The sequence below is a fragment of the Eschscholzia californica genome, unplaced genomic scaffold (assembly GCF_041429995.1).
Source record: "Eschscholzia californica isolate CP2 unplaced genomic scaffold, dmEscCali1.0.p SCAF_4, whole genome shotgun sequence".
Lineage (NCBI taxonomy): Eukaryota > Viridiplantae > Streptophyta > Magnoliopsida > Ranunculales > Papaveraceae > Eschscholzia > Eschscholzia californica.
The window spans coordinates 11957870-11980755 of NW_028238461.1; the positions used below are offsets into that span (position 1 = coordinate 11957870).

The 22886-nt window shown below is 35.0% G+C and overlaps 4 protein-coding genes across 4 annotated transcripts; all 4 read left to right on the forward strand.

The window, feature by feature from the left end:
* The first annotated feature begins 894 nt into the window (after nucleotides 1-894).
* On the forward strand, nucleotides 895-4811 carry EMB2759 (embryo defective 2759). Its single transcript, XM_086636449.1, has 5 exons — nucleotides 895-1201; nucleotides 1957-2021; nucleotides 2492-2622; nucleotides 3052-3498; nucleotides 4083-4811. The coding sequence occupies exons 2-5, from the start codon at nucleotides 1995-1997 to the stop codon at nucleotides 4495-4497; spliced, it is 1020 nt and encodes a 339-aa protein (XP_086492575.1). The 5' UTR covers nucleotides 895-1201; nucleotides 1957-1994; the 3' UTR covers nucleotides 4498-4811.
* Nucleotides 4812-5517: 706 nt separating this feature from the next.
* LOC147542745 (uncharacterized) lies at nucleotides 5518-10033 on the forward strand. Its single transcript, XM_086672990.1, has 5 exons — nucleotides 5518-6247; nucleotides 7364-7430; nucleotides 7600-8007; nucleotides 8144-8487; nucleotides 9540-10033. Exons 1-5 carry the CDS (start codon nucleotides 6152-6154, stop codon nucleotides 9756-9758), a joined length of 1134 nt encoding a protein of 377 aa, XP_086529116.1. The 5' UTR covers nucleotides 5518-6151; the 3' UTR covers nucleotides 9759-10033.
* A 1991-nt stretch (nucleotides 10034-12024) lies between these two features.
* LOC147542746 (pentatricopeptide repeat-containing protein At2g13600-like) lies at nucleotides 12025-14883 on the forward strand. Its single transcript, XM_086634942.1, has one exon. The coding sequence runs from the start codon at nucleotides 12290-12292 to the stop codon at nucleotides 14570-14572; it is 2283 nt and encodes a 760-aa protein (XP_086491068.1). The 5' UTR covers nucleotides 12025-12289; the 3' UTR covers nucleotides 14573-14883.
* Nucleotides 14884-17882: 2999 nt separating this feature from the next.
* Nucleotides 17883-21742, forward strand: LOC147542747 (uncharacterized). The gene has a single exon (XM_086672994.1). It carries the CDS (start codon nucleotides 18565-18567, stop codon nucleotides 21481-21483), a length of 2919 nt encoding a protein of 972 aa, XP_086529120.1. The 5' UTR covers nucleotides 17883-18564; the 3' UTR covers nucleotides 21484-21742.
* The last annotated feature ends 1144 nt before the right edge of the window (nucleotides 21743-22886 follow it).

Below are 22886 nucleotides of genomic sequence, written 5' to 3' on the forward strand. Positions count from 1 at the left end.
TCTGTCACCTCATCTTTCCGCCACCTCATCTTGTCTTCTCCGGCGAAGGTCGCCGGCCGGTGACCTTCAAACATAATTTTTTTCACTCTTCCACTCTCTCTAACACTCCGACGAAGGGAAACCTTCGCCCGAGGTCTGGTCTGTTCTCACGAACAGACTTTCCATGATCTGTTCGTGAGAACAGACCAGACCTTCGGCGAAGGTTTTCCTTCGCCGGAGTGTTAGAGAGAGAGAGAGAGAGGAAAAGTAAAAAAAAAAAATTTAATGTCTGAAGGTCGCCGCCCGGAAAATTTGTCGGTCGGCGACTTTGCCGGAGAAGACAATGAGGTGACGAAAAGATGAGGTGGCAGGGAGAGAGGAAGAGATGTAGGAGAGAGAGTTGATGACTGGTTAACGGAGTTCTAACGGTAACTGAAAAAATGGGCCACCTGGGAATTTTTGACAAAGTTAGGGACTAGGCAGGAAGCTGGCCACAAAGTTAGGGGCTATTAGGGAAATAACCCTTAAAATTATAACCAATAGAAACCCTTGCCTTTTAACTACGTTTTATCTATTGAATTGAAGACTGACATGTGCATTAAGTAGAGGTATTTTAGAGATCTCCATTAGAGACAAACAAAAATTAAAGTGTCTCTGCTCTATATTGACACTTTAGAAAAGAGAATTTTCATGGACACTTGACAATTAACTTTTAGAGTTTTGTTAGAGTGCCCATTGGAGATGTTCTCATTCTCTAAATTATGATACAATCACAAATGACTATTGTACTCTTGACTAAATTAAAACGACTCAGAATTCGGCGAATCAGATTCAGACCAATGAGAGTTGAGGATGATATTATTATCCTTAATTTAATCTTTTTAGTACTAATTTTCTTCCCTCTTATCACCAACTTAAGAGCTTTCAACAAAAATAAAAAATAAAAAATAAAAATAAAAAAATTAAGAGAGAAGAAATTTAATGTGGATAACATATAAAACTTTCATTTTCCTTTGGGCTTGTTATCCTGCTCGTTTCAACCGCCTTCTTCTCCATATTCACTTTCTCTCTCCAACTTCCATTCCTTTACGCTCTTGATTTGAAGTCCTCAAACCAACCTCTCTTACCTTCATCAAGAGAAAAAGCAACAATCTTTCTTCTTCTTGAAGGGTTTTCCAAAGATTCCACCTTTCAGATGAGCTTGTCCATGAATCTATACCTGGTAAATTCTAAACTTTCATAGTTAAGTCTGGTTTTTATTCAGTTTTGTTTGTGTTCGTTTTGCTTATTCGTCAATTAGGGTTAACCGGAGTGAGGTTTCCGGCTTAGGTATATCACCAGATCTCATTCTGTAACTAAATGGCCAAAGGGTATGGTTGGGTGGGGAAGATTGGATAGAATGACGATGTCTTGCCCTAGTACTATCCTGTTTTAGGTTTCCTGTTAGCTGGTATTGGGGGAAACAGGATAGATGGTTTTGGCGGCAAACAAATTGACGATTTTTTTTTTCATGTTAGAATTGATTTGTGGTATCATTAACATGATGAACTGATATTTTGATATACATATTTGGTGATTGGAACTATTTGAGTTGAAATTAACCGGAATTGTTGCATTTTTATGGTGTTTTGAATGAAACCCTTGTTTTCTTTTTTCGCAATTTCTAGGGTTTTGAATGTTAGTTATTAGGGCAGAATTAGGTTTTTGGTTAGCTGGTAAAACATATAAAGGCAATTCTTTTCTCTGATGTTTTTGAGTTATTCTTTTGTTTATTTGATTCCATAGCTTGAATTTACGATATTTTAGAGATGTATTAACGTGTGTTTGCTTGGGTTTGCTTTTTATGAATTCGTTGATTAGATGTTTGGCAAATTGAATGAATTTTCAGTTCACATTATCATGTTAAAATCTCTGTTTTGCTTGCCATCTATCTTCTAATGAGTAATCTAAGTTACTAATATTTCACTTGTTGGTCAGACTCGTGAATAAATGAACTGGTGCTTGAGGTTGCAACAATGGCGTTGATATCACTCTCGGGACAGGTACTTAAGACTACCATGTGGAAGCAACTGCTTTGTTGTCGAATTGCCCCCTCTCTCTCTCTCTCTGTCATGCAACTTGAGCATATTCCATGATTGAATAGTAATGCGAGTAGTAAACACCCTTGTGCTGCTATCTTCTTGAAAGGCAAAGATATACAATGTACAAATTACAAAGAGAAAATCCAAAAACTCTAAATGTCAAATACTTATCCACGGGAGAATAGGAATGAAAGGGTTGGATGGAAACGCAAACCAGCACAAAATAGGGCGAGAAAACACATCAAGCTTATATAGAACTAGAAGTACGCATTACTGTTAATATCATGGTCCCGAACAATTTATTCTGAAATGGATCACCCAAGCATGTACACTTAAGCAACCAATGAAATATTGTAATCATATCGCAGAACTTTTAATCAACTTTGTTGTGTTCTTTAATGTGGATTGTATACTTCGGATAATGATTTCAGGGTTCTTATGCGACATTTAGCTCAAGATCTGTGTCATGGAGCAGAGAGGTCAAATTGAAACCATTTGTCACGTTTCAAAATGTAGGTAGATTGAATGGAAGTGCTTCATTGAAGAGCCGCTTCTGTATAAGGTGGGAACCATTACTACATATCCTTTTTGTACCGTCTTCAGTCCATGGACTATGTAGTTTGAAAGTATTGTATAGGTTGTGGAGAGTTAGGGTGTAATTATACTTTGATGCCTTTGTCAAGTCATTTTGGTAGTGGCTAAGGTAGAGGATGATTTCCTTGGCAGCTAAAGCGACACTTCCCTTTATAAAGATAAATATTCAATGCCTTGTGACATTAGAATCACTTTCCCTTCTACTCCAGTGTTGTGGGGAAATACACCAGTTCCTCCATCCCAGCTTATTTTAATATTTGATGTTTATGACCTCTTTAACTACGTTAGTATATAAGGTTTTTTCTTGCTAGCTACTCTAGTTACAAAGATCTTGGTTCATTGGTCACCGCCAGTCAAATTTCATTTGAATGAGTTCACACTTGGATTGTTTCTGCAGCAAAAGGGCACCAGTTATTCTTCGAAAAGAGGTAAAACATTTGAGGATATCATGTTTTAAAGGCAGTTCGCAGAATGGTGAATCTGGACGTAGATCAAGTGGTTCCAAGGTCTCAAAGAACCCTGTCAAACTCTCGGATGTACCACTACCACATAAAGGTGAAGAAACCATGATAGAATCCCCACTATCATTAAGTTCAGGAGAGGGAGAGAAAATCACAGGGTCTCCAGCCATACATAAATTATTCAAGAAATGGTTGGTGATGCTGCGGACTCAGTCACCAAACAGTAATACAACTGATGCGTTTCTTGAAGATGGGTCACCAAATAGTGAGACCTCCAAAAGTGAAGTTGGGATTCAAGGACAGGAGAAGGATAGGATTCTGAAGGAAGCCTGGCGCTACTTCCTACGACTGGATGCAACGATAAAGATTCCGCTGGTGATATTGTAAGTGAAACTGTTGCAACTTTTTTTTCTGATGAAGTGCGAAATTTTATGAAGAAATCACTAGGGTAAAAATTACATGAATGTTTTCCTCGTTATCCCTTCATTGTGCACAATTTTGAGCTGAAAAGTACACCATATTAGAACCTAATTGATCCGAGGATTGCTTCTGAAGTAGTAATTACAACCTCGTTACTTAGGCCTCCCAGGTCTTTGAGCTTTGAAGTGTGGCCACAAATAAAGGTTGGGATTGCCAATTGGTTCGGCCTCAGAGGTAAGGCAGGCCGAGCTGCCGAGCCTCATCTGACCACTAAACATCTAAAAGAATTTGCCGCAAGAAACTCTGGAGAACAGATCAATAGAAAATATGAGTTTGATATTGTGAAGTCTACAAATATTTAGTTCTTTTCTTGAGTGATTAATAAATTTTCTGGTAATACAAAAGACTAAACAGCTCCAACATTTGAAGTATTTAAGCAAGAAAGATCAGTTCTTCTTAGTTCTCTTTTTTTTCTTGAATAATTGTTTCTGCTAGGCGAAGTGATTCTGGAACTTCTTCACTTACTATTGACATGCCATATTTGCAGCATCCCTTTATACTTGGCGATAAACGCGGTATATGGAGCTGAAGTATCCAAGGAGCTCAACCCTCTCTGGGTCATAGGTCCTCTAATTGTTGCTCTATATATCAAGATGATCCAGGGGCTTTGTGCACTATATGTTTTCACTTTCAAACAGACTATCAAAATTGCGAAGAACTTGCCTTCCTATTTCCTTATAGCTTACAGCTATGTCGCTCAAGGAAAGCTCAAAGAAGACATCCGATCACGTTTCTGGCAACCCATTATAGACATGAAGAACTTGGACTACAAAGAACTGTCAAGACGGAAACTGAAGGAGTTAGAAGAATGGGTAGTGGAGAAGTACTTGGATTACATCGAGTCGATCTGGCCATTATATTGCAGAACAATCAGATTTTTGAAGAAAGCTCATCTCATTTAATAGCTTCTGCTGCTCAAAAATGGTACACCAACTGCAGGCTCGGAAAGAAAAAAAATGAAAATCTCAAGCGACAGGGAGGAGCTGGTATGAATCGAGAGTCTTGAATCAGTAAGTAATCTTCAGGAAATTGTTTCAGAAGATAGAGAGGATGAGAGAGATGCAGTAATTTGAGGCTCTAATTTGAAAATGTTTCATTTTTCTTTTCCCTTCTGTCCTTATTAATATTATTATTTTGTTCTTCAACTGTAACATTTGTTTGCTTATGCCTTATGCTGGGTTTTCTCTCTGAATATATGTGAGCAATTGGACATTCACATGGATATTGTTTCGGCTTTTGATACTGAGAGCTAAGCTTAATAGGCAAGTCCTTCTGTTTTTGGCGAAAACTCCTAGTCTAACCAAAATGCCTCTTAGTGGCGAAACCTCCAACTCTAACCAAAAGACCTCAATACGTAACGCGCTTCAGAATGGAAGTGCTTCTTTTGTTTCGATGTATTTTTATTTTCAAAACTGTAACAAAAAAAATGCAGTTTTTAACCTAATTTTCCACTCTTCTTTTTCTGTCATTATACTTTTAGTGAAAGTTGTAAAAATGAACTTGCATCTATATAATGTTATCTTGATACCAAATAAATTTGAGGTACTACGCTTGTTATCACCGTTTTTTTCTGTGTCGCGATCAAAATAATAGAGATATGATACTATCAGATTGTGTCTAAGCTGCAACATAATCAGAATAGAGCAAACTTGTTGCTAGTGAGAGTTTTATTTATTTATATAATTTCCTAGTAATATGAATTTCAATTTTTTACAAAAATAGATGAACAGGTGTAACGTCCAAAGCCGTAGCAGTTATCGATATTGTCCCCGCTTTGACCACCTCACATAGGTACTAGATTTTGTTATTGACGAAGACACCACTAGCCCATCCTAAAGGCCTCGGTACTTACCAAGCTTGAGCGTACTCGGTTTTGTAAGTGATGTGAGACTATCACAATCCCCCACCCTCAACGAAGAGCCGTACTCGATAATGCTCTAAGTATTAGCAGTTGTCCATATTGCCGTCAAGAACAAAACTCCGTACCTGTGTGAGGTGGTTAAAGCGAGGACAATATCGACAACTGCTTTTATTAGAGAAAAATAAAAGAAAAGAAGATGTTGGTGAAAGATACTCCAGAGGATAGGTCCAAGTTGCCACACCAGAAAAAGCTTTGATCCTCCTGTCCTGCCTACTCTTCTCCTCCTCCTTTAGTTTAACCTTTATTGGGAGGCTTTTATGCGTGAAAATGAAATTAGTAAAAAAATCAACAGATTAAGAAACAATTTTCTTCTTAATTTTTTTTCCATTTTGGAATAAATTTTGTGTAACAGTTTCTAGCAATCCAAATAGGGGTTTTGTTCTTCATACACCAGAAATTAGAAAACAGCCGTCTCCTACTCATACCAGTCCACAGTTTCAGAACACCAAAAACCCACTTTTCAGAATCTCTTAATTTCTTCTTACAACTCATTTTCAACCAAATTTCTTCATGGGTATCTGTTAATCTTCTCTAATTCAAATGGGTTTTTGCTAAAAACGATTTTCGTGTGTTGGTTGACTCTGTAGAGACTAGAGAGTTCTTGGTTTCTTTCAAGTTTCAAGAAAAAGAAAAAAATGTCAATTTCAATTGGGTCATCTTCTCTTTCTCGGGTTCTTACTTCTTCTTTTTCTACTTCTACTACTTGTCAACGTCTCAAGAGAAACTCAAAGGTATACCTCTCTCTCTCTATCTATTTGATTGAATGAATTTCACCAAGTACTTTCAATTGAAATGTTTGTTTAATTTCATGAGTACTGTTTGTTATTAGGAAGATGAGTTTGTGTGTTTGGTGGATTTGATCTTTCAACTTAGAATTTGTATATGAATGGAGTTTATTTACTCAGATTATAACCTGTTATATGAGGGTTTTTACAGAAGTTTGTCATTAGCACTTAAATTGCTTAAACCCACATACACATTTTCTTTGTATCATATGTGTCTTTGTTGATGACTGTCTGCTGCTTTTGTGATGGGTGGTTGCGGATGAACTTTAAGCTATTAAACTCGAATTATGTAGAAGAGGTTTTTGTATCATGAGTACCTAATCATCTAAGGTACATGGTAATTGCGCAAGTAATAAACTAATGAGTTTCTTGATTGGATGCCATTACTATTAGTATGGGTCTAAAAGTTTTTGGAACTAGGAATATATTTCCCCTCGAACTTCTTTGGCTCGCAATTGTTCTTCGGAGCATTATTATCCAATTTTCTTTGATATTCCATTCCATTGTTCTATACTTGTTCACTTCTTTTAGGAAGTTCTGATAGCCGTTTTGCATGTAAACGAGAAACCCACAAACCTCCTACTCATGCATTGTCATATTCACGTGTAGTGGAAAGTGTGGAACATGTTTTTTTATCGCAATGGGAGGTGTCGTAGGTGATTTCGATATCAAAGGTCTTTGGAAGTCGTGGGGGAGAATCCGAATAGTAAAGGAGATGAAACGTCTTTGAAATCTAATTCTGAAAGTGGTGATTTGAGGTATTAGGAATGCAAGAAATAAGGCCTTAGAAAGGTGACAGGATTTCAATTGAAGGGAGAAAAACATCAATACTATCATTACTATTTTATTGGGCAAAAAGGGAAGGTTGTACACATCAGTTTCACATAGAGATTATATGCTTAATTGGGAGACAATGTTTTTTTTATATAGGTTTTTTAGTGTTTATAATTTGAGGATGCTTGGGATCTTGATATAAAGCCCAAATATACAATTCTTTCCTTTGTTAAACAAAATGACATAATCCGCTCACCAGTATCTTAACTCCCAGCATTTAATGTTCAGCCAAGTTTATCATGGCGACTGTTCGATGGGCACCGGCGTGATCTGCAACGAGTGATTAATGTTAAAGGTATTTGTCATAACCTGCTGGATAGTTGTACATAGTACCGAGTTTGGACTTCCTGTTTCACAATCATCTTCAGCAAACTATTAATTTTCTCAATCAATTATGTTTTTTTACAAATATTATACCATTATCGCTGCTATAATTTTGTTGGTTGTTATGTTACAACAAGTAGGTGACTCAAGTCAATTTGTATACGGGACACTGAAGGCGAAGAAAGAATTTCAAAGGCGACTGATTCAATTTGCTACTTCTGAAAATCATGAATTAGACAATGAGCTCAATTTGGATGTTTCAGAGCAAGAAAATCATAGTTTTGTCGCTGAAGATATCCCCTTAGAAAGTAATTCAGTAGTTCACTTTGAGAGAACTGATGGAAAATCAGGTTTTATTTCATTTTATGGTCGATCGAGTCGATCAGATAGGAAAAAGGAGGAAGAAGTCTTTGCTCCTCTTCCAAGCAAGAACAGATCGAACCTTTTCTCATTTATAGGTCCTACTATCCTTGTGGCCTCTTTCATCATCCCTTCACTATACTTGCGGAGAATACTTTCCAGTATATTCGAGGACTCTCTTTTAACAGGTACATATTCGTAACTAATACTCGTGTCTTGTGTAGTTTATACGTTAAAGAGTTCGGTTTATACAGTCGAAACTCTAAAATACCATGATGACTGAATCACCATCATTCTCATCCACTTGATGCTCTCTTACTGCAGATTTCCTCATACTATTCTTCACAGAAGCTCTCTTCTATTGTGGAGTAGCTGCATTTCTTCTGCTAATTGACCATTTACAGAGGCCTTTTGAGCCAATATCTTCTTCTAAGAGTTACAGAGGGCCATCAACTCAACTGGTCCACCGGGTCTCTTCTGGTACTGCATTGGCCCTCAGCCTGATAATCCCAATGGTTACTATGGGCTTGGTCTGGCCGTGGACTGGTCCTGCTGCTTCTGCCACTCTAGCCCCATTTCTAGTTGGGATCGTTGTGCAGTTTGCATTTGAGCAGTATGCCAGATATCTCAAGTCTCCATCCTGGCCTGTCATTCCCATTATTTTTCAGGTAAGAGTGTAAAATAATTTTGCTAAACTCATTACAGAACAAATTTTAGAGCTCCTCACTTCCTCTCACTGTTTGAATTACAAAAAGACATGGTGGTTATATAACGGTGAAAAAATTTATAACTTATAAGAGGAAATATGGCTGTTATAGTGATCCATTTTTTCTGTATGAAAAAATATAAATTTATTACGAGGGAGAACGCTACTTATAACGACCACGTGGCAAAAAGGAAAGAACAATGGGAAATTTAAGATTAGGGGATATTTTTCGCTATCTTTGTCGACAACCAACATAGGTTCTCAACCTTGTTTTCTAAGGATGTGTTTCAAATACTAACTCCTCAAGAAGAATGAAGGAAAATAGTTGGATGGAAGAGTGAACAGAGTTAGGTTACTAGGTTTAACGAGTTCTCTTACTATTTATGTTGATAAGGTAATTTAAGAGTTCTTGGGCATTCTTTCATACCATGATAATTCCAATCACTACTTATACATGGATTCGGAACAAAAAATCTGTCTTATGGATTATTCAGTAGAATATATTTTTATTTAGTGCCAAAGTTGGTGGCTGGAATCCAACCAATCCAACTTGGGTGGCTGTTGCGCATGATGGTTGGAAGTTCTTCATCCATGGTTGGCTTTTGGGCCTTGAGGCTGAAGTTTAGTAGCCTTGGCAGAGCTGGCAGTGTACCAACTTGGCCAACCTTCCGTACACCTTGCCCTACTTTCTGCATTTCTACTTGCACACGTACTTACCGTCTTACCCTATATTATGTGAGCAGAAATAGAGAGTTTCACGTGGGTTTGCCCATGGCTGAAGTCCTAGTCGTTATTTAAGTATTTGTAACTCGGTTTAAAGTAACGGAAAACTCCACAAAAGGAAAAATCATATTTGAAAAGTGGGATTTCCTTTTCTAGTTTTTGATTTTATAGCTTTTCAACTTTTTGCATTTGATACCCCTGAAGTATATTTGTGATATACCTGTTTTTTTCAATCTTCAAACAATATCGGTGGAGATGATTTATGCATTCTAATATGCTTGAATTTTACAGGTTTATAGATTGCACCAACTAAATAGAGCAGCACAGCTAGTGACGGCCCTTTCGTTTACTGTTAGAGGAGCAGAAGCAACATCACATAACTTGGCCATAAACAGTTCTTTAGCAACACTCTTGAATGTCCTTCAATTCCTTGGTATCATCTGTATATGGTCACTAGCAAGTTTCCTCATGAGGTTCTTTCCTTCTTCATCTGCCATACCTCAATCATGACATATCTCTTTCAGAAATCAGTAGTGTAAAACACTTGATGAAACAGATCTATGAGTAAATCTCGGTCGGGGAAAAGATAACAGCAGGACCCAGATTGTGAACCCACCAAATGCAATCAAGGTCATCGAAGGCGGTAATGAATATTATCGTTTGTCTGAGACTAGTTCTGTTAAGTTTTTCTTTTTCGAGTTTTCTTAAATACCCTTGTCATCAAACTCGTAACAGAGTAACAATGTCCAATGGAATTATAATGTACTCCTGATTACTTGTACTTTTATTTTGTTTCTTGCTTTCGTATACTCAATTCATGATCTTATATGGCTCAAAAGTTAGAAATGTATAAGAGAAGAAAGGGGAAGTTCTTTGTCTATCTCACATTCTTCTACACTTTGTGGTCCTTTTAAGATATCAGAATGTGTTTGTTTATGTGGTGGATTGTTTAAGGTTGGGGAAGTGCTCCAATTTCTTAGAGTTTGACTGAGAGTGTCAATCGATGCAAATTAATGCATTGATAGCACAATCTGTGTCTTTGCTATCAAGTCAATTGAGATCTTAGAAAATAGTTTGATGCAAGTATATAGTCAGGAAGCAAGTCCATCAGCTTCGAGGTCAAACTTGGAGTAAGACTCTAAAGTCATGTTTGGAGCACACGAATGGAAGCAATTGTCAGGAATGACATTCTATAATGGTGTTGGGTATACAGCAGTGGCGAAGCCAGAAACTTTTATGAGTGGGGGCACCTCTTTGTTATAGGTAATGAGTACACGATCAAGCTAGAAACGAAAAATAAATTCTTAACAAAATTTTATTTATAGTTTAGATAGTCTGTTGTAATTTTGATGTATAACAATCAATCTCTAATTTTCTCAATATGGATCAAGGATCTTTCCTCCAACTGGATTCCCAAAATATATTGAAATAAAAAACAGGAGGAGATGAAGAGATAATGGTGAAGATTAAGAAGAACGATGCTAGATGATGAAGAGGAACGATGCTAGATGATGAAGAGGAAGTGATTGTAATGGAAGAAAAGATGAAGATTAAGTTTTCTTTCTAATAACATGTTTACCAGGACAAAAGTCTAAAAAAGACAATTTTGAAATTCAAAATACAAGTCACTAAACAATAATTTCAACTAACTTTAGTAGAAATTTTAGAAAAACAGGTGCAAGTAGTAGAAATTCTGTAGAGAAAAAATAATGGTGTGTGTGGGACTCGATCCCTTGCCCTCAATATTGAAACATAATCACTTCACCACCTAAGCAAGGGAAAAATTGTGTTTGAAAAGTGGAAATATATATATATATATATATATATATATATATATATATATATATATATATATATATATGTATCCAATATAGCGGCAAATGTCTCATAACATTGACGAATCACGTTAGGGTCGTGGGGGCCTGCGCCCCCACGGGCCCCTATGTGGGCTCGCCCCTGGTATACAGGAATGCCTTTGGGTATACAAGAATGCTATTTCTCCACGAGGGAGAATTCAGACCAGGGGTTTGCGATTTTGCATTTCCCTTTCCCATTCCATCGCCAGCTGAGTAATCTATATACAAAGTCAATTTCCACTTAACCAATTCCTGATCAAACCAGACAATCGACACTGCTAGGTACTGCAATTACTCTGAATCACATTATGAGATTGTTATTTCTGATAATCACATTTCTTTGCCCGCTTATCAAACATAGACTACCGGCGGGGAAAATACATTGCTTTAGAGTAATATATGGACTTAAATTTCCCTACCCATTTTGTTTGGTTGAAACTACCGCATGTTAGCTAGATCTTGTATATTGGTCACTACTGTTTGAAACAAATTTCTGTTAGAAATACGAACGTAAAAATCCGAATTTCGGTCAAACACAAAATCAGACTTGAAAGTCCGTATTCCAAACGCAAATCTTAATACCCGAAAATTATCCCATAACATAGAAGGACCTAGAGATATCATGTTTATCACAATTAAACAACAATATTCTAACATGAAATGAAAACTTAAAGTTATTGATAGGTTATGTATCTTTCTCCATGTTGAGTTATAATAAACTTCTCCTTTGATCAAAGATGAACTAGTATACTCTTTTCTCTTCTTCAAGTTTATAAAGATGGGAATTCTAACTTGAACTATATATGAGCAAGAACATATTTTTCCATCTGTATCTATCTTTCTTTTATACAACAACAAAAAGCATTTCTGTCATTGCAATTTGTTTTGCCTACCACAAGTCATAGTTGTGTTCGTATTAGGTGTCAAGCATCGCTTATGTGTCAAGACAATAACTTCATTAGGTGTCATGTGTCTCTTATGTGTCAAGACAACAAGTCAAGTGTCCCTTAGGTCTCTAGACAACAAATCTACTAGGTGTCAAGACAACACAACTCATTCGAGATTTACATACGTAGCTTACAACAACCTAGTGACCAAAATGCCCTCACTAAGCAAGAGGCTCCCCATCAGGATTTATAACTAAAAGGTCATTCACAAGTCAAAATTTTTATCAAACTTACTAGCATGAGACTCACCAAACGAACCCCTTCAACCCATGTAGCACTTTTTCTCTCCAATTCTTCCTCAACTAACTTACCTACCTATTTGAAAACCAAAACCAAAAAAGTAACCGTTGGAAGTCTCTCTTCCATCAACTCAAAACGAAATTTCAAATCATATATTGAAAATTGTATCTCTGTTTTGAAGAACTGTTTAAATGAAACTTGGATTAATGAAGGAAGAATTTTTCATGGGGATTTAATCAAAATGGGTGTATCATCAGATAAATATGTAGCTATAAATCTCCTGATTATGTACCTGAATTGCAGGAAATATGATGAAGTTGATGAGATTCTTAAAGATTTTGGTGGGTTTGATCTTGTTGCTTGGAATTGTATGATTAATGGATACATTCTGAATGGGAACTTGGAGAAAGCTCGTAACTTATTCGATGAAATGCCTGAAAGAAATGCAGTTTCTTATAGTACATTAATCGCGGGTTTAATGAGACTTGGGAGAGTAGATGAATCCATTTTGTATTTTGAGAAGAACCCATTTCAGGATGTTGTTTTGTGGACTACAATGATTAATGGGTTTGTTCAAAATGGATCACATTTCGAAGCTTTGAACCATTTCCGGAAAATGCTTGAAGTTGGAACAAAACCTAATGCTATTACCTTTACTTCTATTATCAAAGCTTGCATAGAATCAAGAAATTTTGGATTTGGGAAGTGTCTATTAGGATTGATTCTACAATATGGGTTGACAAGTAATCTGTCAGTTTGTAATTCCTTAATCACATTGCACCTTAGGATGGGAGAAATTGAATCAGCAAGAGAAGTTTTCAATCAAATGGAAGAAAGAGATGTTATTTCATGGACTGCAATTCTCGATGTACATGTAGAAATGGGTGATTTGATAGAAGCTCGTCGGATTTTTGATGAGATGCCTCAAAGAAATGAAATTTCTTGGAGTGCCATGATATCTAGGTACTGTCAAAATGGTGAAGCTGATGAAGCAATACAACTATTCCATCTTATGTTTCTCGAAGGATGTAAGCCGAACATTTCATGCTTTTCTAGCATTCTTTCTACATTAGCTAGCATCTCAGCTTTGGCATTAGGAATGAACATCCATGGGCATGTGATAAAATTTGGAATCGAGGATGACGTTTTCATTAGTAGCACTTTGATTGATATGTACTGTAAATGTGGTAAAACTGAAGATGGGTTTCGAGCATTTGAATCGATTCCCCTGAAAAACATAGTTTGTTGGAATTCTATGGTTTCCGGGTACTGTTTGAATGGTCAAATGGAAGAAGGTAGGGAGCTGTTTGATCGGATACCGAATAAGAATGTTGTTTCCTGGAATATCCTGATTTCAGGCTATGTACAAAATGAACAATGTGATGAAGTCTTGGAAGTTTTCGACGAAATGCTTTTTATAGGAAAAATACCGAATGAGTCAACATTCTCAAGCGTTCTTCGTGCTTGTGCAAGCCTAGCTTCACTTGAGAAAGGCAAGAATCTCCACGGGAAGATAATTAAACTCGGAATTCATCACGAAGTTTTTATTGGAACAGCTCTAACTGATATGTATGCGAAATCTGGTGATATCGACAGCTCTAGACAAGTCTTTAGTCGAATGCATGATAAAAATGAGATTTCATGGACTTCAATGATTCAAGGATTAGCAGATAATGGGTTTGGGAAGGAAGCGCTTATTCTGTTTGAAGAAATGGAAAGAACATCATCCATTGCTCCAAATGAACTCATATTCTTAGCTGTTCTTTTTGCTTGTTCTCATTGTGGATTACTCGAAAAAGGGTTTGAATACTTTGAATCGATGAAGAAAACTTACGGTATAAACCCAAGGGGAAAACATTATACTTGTATGGTTGATTTGTTAGCTCGATCCGGGAAACTAAATGAAGCTGAGGAGTTCATTAAAGCAATGCCATTTCAACCAGAAGCTAATTCATGGGCAGCTTTACTAAATGGTTGTAATATTTATAAGAACGAGGAAATAGCAGAAAGGACTGTTAAAAAACTCTGGGAATTAGCGGACGAAAACTCAGCAGGTTATGTGTTGTTATCGAATATTTATGCTTCGGCTGGGAGATGGAACGATGTTTCGAAGGTTAGGAAGTTAATGAGAGAAAAGAGATTGAAAAAGATCGGTGGGTGTAGTTGGATTGAGGTGAGAAATGAAGTTCATTCTTTCTATTGTGAAGATGGTAGCCATTCAAAATCAATCGAAGTTTATGATGTCTTAGAACTCTTGGCATCTGAAATGGTGGTGGTTTAACCGAAGATTCGCTTATATCATAGTGGTGAGAGATTGTAATTTAGACTTATCGACGGCATCTTAGAGAACCGAAGGAAGAAAACTTTACTACAGTCTACATGAAAGGAGGATAGTTCTTTTCAAATTTTAAGATAGTTCACCATAGTAGCAAAAGGATTAGAAGGGAAATATCTTTCTATTCAATTTTGTATAGTTTTTTTTTCTTGTTTTCATTGCTCATTATAATGATTGTTATAGATCCTATGAGAGCATGTATATGTTATATTTCATATCCTATAATAGCATGTGAATGTCATATTCTTGAATCCTAATGTGCGAAAGTAACGTTTATATCGATCAATTATTTTGTCGATAGATGGAGTGGATTTTAGTAGAGATGATATGGAAGTGTACTTGGGATTGAGTGTCTTATGTCTTTTTTAATTTGGCGATTTCCTTATAATAATATGGTGTTCGAATAAGAAATATTAAAAATTGTGTTAAATAACATAAAAAATACGAGAAATTGGTAGTTTGTAAATTGTAAATGTTGAAGAATTAAATGTCAAAATAAAAAAATACACCGAACAAATGTAGCTCGATTCTTTAGACATAAAGATATGAACAAAAATGAATTAATTTTATTAGTAATTTATAAAAATGCTGTAATCCTTCAACTTCTCATAATTTAGTGATGATAATGGAGTAAGTAGAAACCAAGTTGACAATGATCAAAATGTATAAAGACCAAGTTGACCAAATACAATGGGGTCCCTCTAATTTTGGTGGTCAAACCCAAAAATAAGAAGTAGATAGAACAATTTCATGATCATCACAAAAAGCTTTACAAAGTCTTTCTTGTAGTTTGACCTAAAGTATAATTTGTATTTTTGTACTAATGATATTTGCACTTGTTTTTTCTTTTTCAAATCTCTATGAATTGATATCTTTGGCTATAGTGGTGTCATGAACGATGTAAGTCAAAACTGTAAGTCAAGTTACAAGTGTACAATATATAAAACCTAACCAAAGTCAACATTTATTAGAAAACATAATTGAGAAATATTAAAATTAATTAGTTTTAATACTAGATTATTAATTTTTGAGGTTTAAAAAGTCAACATTAACTAATTAAACTAAAAATTATCAAACTTTGTGGACCAAATAACTCCTTAACTACTTCTATGTAGCAACAAAAAAGGGAATCTTTTCAATTCTAATGAGTCTTGAAAGGATTTTTGTTGTTTGTTCTTAGAAAAAAAAAATCAAGAAATTTGTTTTTGATTCTACTTTAAAATTCATTAAATCACAATAATTGTTGTTGATATTATAATAATTAGATTAAGTTTACAATTATGTACCTTCTCCTTTGTATTTTTCTTTTTATCTATTTCTCTTTCTTTTTATTTTAAGATATTATATGTAAATCCCAATACTGACTTTGAATTGGAGGGATCAAATTTCTAGAGTGGGTGGTTTATTATTTGCTTGGTTTCCCAACTTAGCTACCTAAGTTGGTTGGTTTAAAATGACATTTAAAATTATCCCAAAACCATGATTATCTATATCTTATAAATTTACGAGGCAACGTCTATCAACAAAAAATACTTACTCGACTGAACTTAACATGAGGTTTTAGAAGTATAAAGTAAACTTAGGTTCTTGAGTGCATGTGTATTTATACTTTGAAACTCGCAAAAAGTTTCATACTGGGAAAACATAATTGTTATATATCATACTTCACGCAAAGAGTGAGAAAAAACGTAATTGTATAACGTAAATCAAGCAACCAAGAAAAGTAGTAAAAAATAAACAATCACACTGAATAGACGAGATTTACGTGGTTTGGTTTGATAGACCTACTCATTACATATATCGCCAAAATGCCAACTCAAGTTATACACTATATTTCTAGTAATATGTGCATAAGCATTAGTATTTCACCTTTGATTTGAGACCAATATTTCTTTTTTCTTTTTGTTGAAAGAGGCCAATATTTCTTGCTTGAAGCCTTTTCATTTTTGTTCTTGAAGCCTTAGAAGCTCAATGAGATGGTTAAAGATATAAAGATAACATAGAAAGCTTGTAAAAACATGTCATATAAATCCACTTGTTGAAATAAACTACTTTGTCTTCACATGTTTGGGTTTCTCTACATAAAGGAATTATTCCACTATGGTACAGACAGTCCATTTCAACCTCTCTTTGTTTCTCTCACTTCTTTATCTCTCTAATATCTAACTAGACAAACCTATATTTCGTTAGTTTTAGTTATCAAAACCCATATGATCTTTTTATATGCAGCTAGTTTCCATTGTTATATTTTTATCAAATGTGGTAGTTTTTCTTCCTATGTTTTCTTCTCCTTTTTAATTTAGCATTAGGTAGGTTTTAGGTTAAGACTTAAATGCGAAGAAAGGTGAAGTTAAAACCAAATATTTAGGTTGAACAAATAAAAATTTCTTTTGACAAATTACTTACAAAAAAAATTAATACATCATACTCTGAATTTGTATGAAAACTATAATCTTGATTGAAAAATCAACAACGCATTAATTATAACGGGTATTGACTATTGAGTAAAAGAGATTATAAGCCGCTCTAACTTCCTTTTATTTTTTTTTTACTACTGGGAGGCGAAGAAGTATCAATTCTTCAACTTATTTTTCCTCAATATTAACAATTCTTCAACTTATGTTTAGTATTTTTTCCCAATATCAAAACTATCTGTTAAGTTTGTGGTCATCCAACTCAAAACCAATTGGCAATGAGTGGAGATGACTTATACTTTATATTCATGGTTGCTAGTTACCCATTCTCCCATACGGGACTATTCTCACACGTCCCCTCACGTGTGGCGTTCTTTGAGCCTAACACGTGTGTTTTTTTTTCTTTACGGGTGACGTGGAGCACGAGTGGCTTTTAAGCCTATCACGTGTGGGCCTAGCTCTGATACCATGTTAAGTTTGTGGTCATCCAACTCAAAACCAATTGGCAATGAGTGGAGAGGACATATACTTTATATTCTTGGTTGCTAGTTACCCATTCTCCCATGTGAGACTATTCTCACACTATCGACTTACTCGTAAATACATTATACAAAAATTAGGCCGACAGTCGGACAAAGTATAATATTATGACGAAGATACTTCGCGAATTAATGGTATTATACCCAAATTAGTTGAAACTTAGGAACTACTTGAATTGTGTAGTTAAAAGTCAAATACTACTCAAAAACTTGTTTGGATAGAGACTTAAGAGTGATGAAATCATGAACTAAGAGAGAGAAAATGATAGGTTTCATCTAAGTAAAGAGTATAGACAGTGACCAATCTCAAACCTTTTCTATTGGGTGTACAAGTGGATCTTTCACACTCTTTGTCCTTTCATCAATATGTCCAAACACACCTATCTTATCTCCCATCTACACTTCCCCATTTCATAAGCTACCAAGTTCTTCACTAAAATACCTTTCATCAAAAAAAAAAAAAAAAGTTCTTCATTAAAATAAATATGAAAAAAATAAGCAGTAAATCACATGATAGAAACTAGAGAGAAGAGTAACATCAGGAGACAAGAAAAACTGGACAGACTGTGGACATATATCATATGTGGCTTGCTGTAATTCAACCTTCTGATGATTCGCCTTTCCGGTGATTCTCCCTTCCAATGATTCTGATTCACTGAAGCGCAAATCGCAGCAAGCTACATAGAATTTCTACCTAAAATCTATCTAGTTTTTCTTGTCCCGCATTTCCCTAGAAAGAGTCATTCCTACTTCAACAAACTATTTATACTGCAAGTTTTCATATCCCATCACTTCATTTTCATATCTTTACTTCTAGTTGCTTTTACCTATCATGTCATCAATTTCTTCTCCTTCCTCTTGCCATCCATGATTTCATTTGAAAGGATCTTGAGTTTCCTTAAAACCATAACATATTCTTGAAAGTTTCCTGGTTTGGGTACCATAAAATTATCTCAAAAACCCAATCTTCAACATTGATTTTGATATGGGTATGACTCAAAAACCCTACCCATTACTTCTCTTATCAGTACTTCTTGTTCTTCTTACTGTCACTAATGGAGATACTTCAATGACTTCTAAATGGCTTTTGAGTATCAAATCAAAGTTCATTGATCCTCAACAAGTTCTTAAAAACTGGTCTTCTGAAATTGATATTTGTAGCTGGAATGGGATTAAATGTTCAGACAGTTTAGCTCATCAAGTTGTTGTGGGTATGAATCTATCTGATTCAGGTCTATCTGGTTCAATCTCCCCTGAAATTTCAAACCTCATTGATCTTCAAGTTCTTGATTTATCTTTAAATTTTCTCACTGGTGTCATTCCTTCTGAGCTTGGAAAACTTCAAAATTTACTAGAACTTCATCTATATTCAAATTCTCTATCTGGTAAGCTTCCTACTCAACTTAGTCTTTTGACAAAACTACAAGTTCTTCGAATAGGAGATAACTCGATCGAAGGCGAAATTTTACCATCTCTTGGTAATTTGATTAATTTAAGAGTAATGGGTCTTGGTTATTGTCAATTAAATGGAACAATTCCTATCGAATTCGGCAATTTGAAGAAGCTAAAGTCACTCAATTTGCAGAAAAATAGTCTAAGTGGTTTCATACCAAAAGAGATAAGTAGTTGTATTGAACTTCAATTCTTCTCAATCGAAAACAATAAGCTCGAAGGTGAAATTCCTTCATCAATGGGTAAGCTTCAAGCTATGGAAATTTTAAATTTATCGAATAATAGTCTTTCTGGTTCGATTCCTATCGAACTAGGAAGCTTATCGAATTTGAAGTACTTAAGTTTACTTGGAAATAGATTGAATGGTGAAATACCATTAGAATTGAACAAGTTGGGTAAACTCAATACTTTAGACTTGTCAAGAAACAATCTTTCCGGATCAATCGAAAATTTCGATACCAATCAACTCAAGAACATTGAATCACTTGTTCTATCTGATAACTTTCTAACAGGTGAAATTCCAAGAAATCTTTGTTTAAGTAATTCAAATTTGAAGAAACTTTTTCTTTCAAGAAACAAACTTTCGGGCGAAATCCCGAAAGAGTTATTGAGTTGTTCATCTATTCAACAATTAGACCTTTCCGATAACGATTTCTCTGGTGAAATTCCGATCGAAATTGATAATCTTATAAACCTTACTGATCTTTTACTCAATAACAATAGTTTTTCAGGAACTTTACCTTCTCAAATTGGAAACTTGAGTAATCTTGAAACTCTGTTTCTGTTCCATAATAGTTTGACAGGACAAATTCCTATCGAGATCGGAAAATTGCAGAGATTAAGTGTTCTTTATCTCTATGAAAACCAAATGTCAGGTACTATTCCATTGGAGCTAATGAACTGTTCGAGTTTATCGGAAATTGATTTCTTCGGAAATCAGTTTTCCGGGTCAATTCCAAACACAATTGGGAGACTGAAAAATCTAGTCTTACTTCAACTAAGACAGAACGATTTATCGGGTCCTATTCCGCCGAGTTTAGGTTACTGCAAGAAGCTTCAGTCTTTAGCCTTAGCTGATAACAAACTCTCTGGCTCATTGCCTATAACTTTCAAGTTCCTCAATGATATTTCTCTTATTACTTTATACAATAATTCTCTTGAAGGACCCATACCTGAATCACTTTTCGAATTGAAAAATCTCACTATCATAAACTTTTCTCATAACAAGTTTAATGGGAGTATTCATCCTCTTTCTGGATCGAAAAATTTGATCAAAATGGACTTGACAAATAACAGTTTTTCAGGTTCAATTCCTAGTGGACTAACAAACTCGAGAAACTTGATTCGTCTTCGACTTGGACTAAACCAGTTGAGTGGTACTATCCCATCTGAATTCGGCTTACTTCCTGAACTCAACTTCCTCGATTTATCGTCGAACAATCTAACAGGAGAAATTCCATTCGAGTTATCGAATTGTAAAAGATTGGAGCATATCATTCTTCATAATAACAAGTTAAATGGAACAATTCCTTCATGGTTAGGAAGTTTACAAGATCTTGGGGAGTTAGATTTATCATCAAATAACTTCCATGGACGGGTACCCGTCGAGCTAGGAAGCTGCTCAGGACTACTTAAGCTGTCACTCAGTGACAACAAACTTTCAGGCGAAATCCCACCGGAGATCGGAAACCTCAGTTCACTAAATGTTCTAAATTTGCAGAAAAACAATTTCTCTGGATCAATTCCTTCAACAATTCAACAATGTATGAAGCTTTACTCATTGAGACTCTCTGAGAATTTCTTGACAGGTGAAATCCCATTCGAGGTTGGAAAACTTACTGATCTACAAGAGATTTTAGATCTTAGTAGAAATCTCTTATCAGGTGAAATCCCATCAACAATTGGAAACTTGATTAAGTTAGAAAGATTGAACTTATCTTTCAATCATCTTCAAGGAGAAGTTCCTGAATCACTAGGAAGATTAACTAGTCTTCATGTACTAAATATATCGAATAATCTTCTTCAAGGTGAACTTCCATCAAGTTTCTCACAATTTCCATTGAATTCCTTCATGGGTAATGAAAAACTCTGTGGTTTACCCTTGACTCCATGTCTAAGATCAATGGGTTCAAATGGAAAATCGTTATCGAGTACAGCAGTTGTAGGTATTGTGGTAGCCATAGTTTTTACGTCGACCGTGATATGCGTGATATTGTTGTACATTATGCTAAGAATTTGGAGTAATTGGCGAAACGTTTCGATTTCAAACTCGGAATATGGAGGAGATGAATTCAAGAAAGGTGGAGAGAAATGGGTATATAGAGATAATCCAAAGAAGATTAATGGAGAATACTGGAAGATGTTGAACTCCATGAGTGTTCTTCCTTCACCAGAGCAAATTTCTTCTAACTCAACATGCATTTTTCAGCTGAAAAATAACACAATGGTGTAAGAAAATATCATTTTTTTGGTTTATGTTTGGATTTCTTGTGTAAAATGCCTTCGATTCTTCATTTTCTTCTATAGCTCTTTCATGTATTTTTTGTTTTTCGTAAAAAATGAGTTGAATTTTTTTGTGTAAATGTAAGTGGAAGGTAAAAGATTTTTTTTTGTTTTTTACTTGAATCTTAGTTAGAAAATGAGCTTGTGAATGTCTGTACTTGTTTGAGGCATTCAAATCCGAAAATGAAATAATGGTTTGTTTGGTTAAAGGAATTCTATTTACAATTCTAGCAAGAAGTAGAACTTTGAAAGAATGTGAGTATTCTGGAATGTTTACTAACTAGAGTTCATCGGAGTCTCAAATTCTATGAAGTTAATTTTCCTTCATTGAAGAAATTTATGAGTGAAGTACTAATTTTAGATAAGAGCATAATTATTGTTCTTTACCTCTAGTGGCCTATGAAATTGATATGAAAATGATACTCCATAGAAGAGTGAAGATGAGGGCACTTAGGAAAACAAAACTTATACACAAAATGGGATGGAACAACTTGATGTAGACTGCAAATGAAATCAATAGTGATCTCATCAAAAAAAAAAATCAATAGTGATTGCACCCACTTTGTCATTCTTGAAAAGGAAAACAGTCTACTCTAGCTTATCTAACCTAGCTTATGGACCACGAGAGTAAATAAGATACATGAAATCTTACTTTAAAATCATTACACACTACACGGTAAAAAAAAAAAAAAAAAAAAAAAATCCGATATATGTGAGTACAATTGAATTTGATCTCGATTTTGTAGTTGTAAACAGCTAGTTAGAGAGTGAAAGCTAGTTTGTCATATGCCTGAAATTCATTGGTTTGAACTTATAAACTCTGGTTCCTAGTTGAATAAATATTAGATCAGAAAGAATAAGACGTATCCTAAGATACACACTCCCAAAAAAGAGTTTTAGACACTATCATACCATTTTAATGCAGCTAGCTTTCTATCATACACCCTAACCATGGGTTTCCACATCAGTAGGACAATAAGGCAATAAAATGTCATTTGTAAGTGGAACAATATTTTGAGTCAACAGTAAAACTATTTTCAATTCCATGAAGTAAATTAGTTTGTGTTGTTTACGAACCAATAATTATTTATGTGTGCCCAAAAGAATGGATTCTTTCTTTTCATCAAGTAAGTCTTAAGTTTCTTTGCAACAAAAAAGAAAAAGTCTCAAGTTTCATAGTCATTGTCCTCATTTTTGAGAATTAAAGAAAATTATGAAGTTTATTTTATTATATTAGGAGATGACTGGCATATTATTTTTGTTCAAATAGTTAGTTTGGTAACTTTCTTTTTTAAGCATATATATGAAATTTGACAAGATCTAAATTGACTCGAGTCAGGTTTCATAGTATTC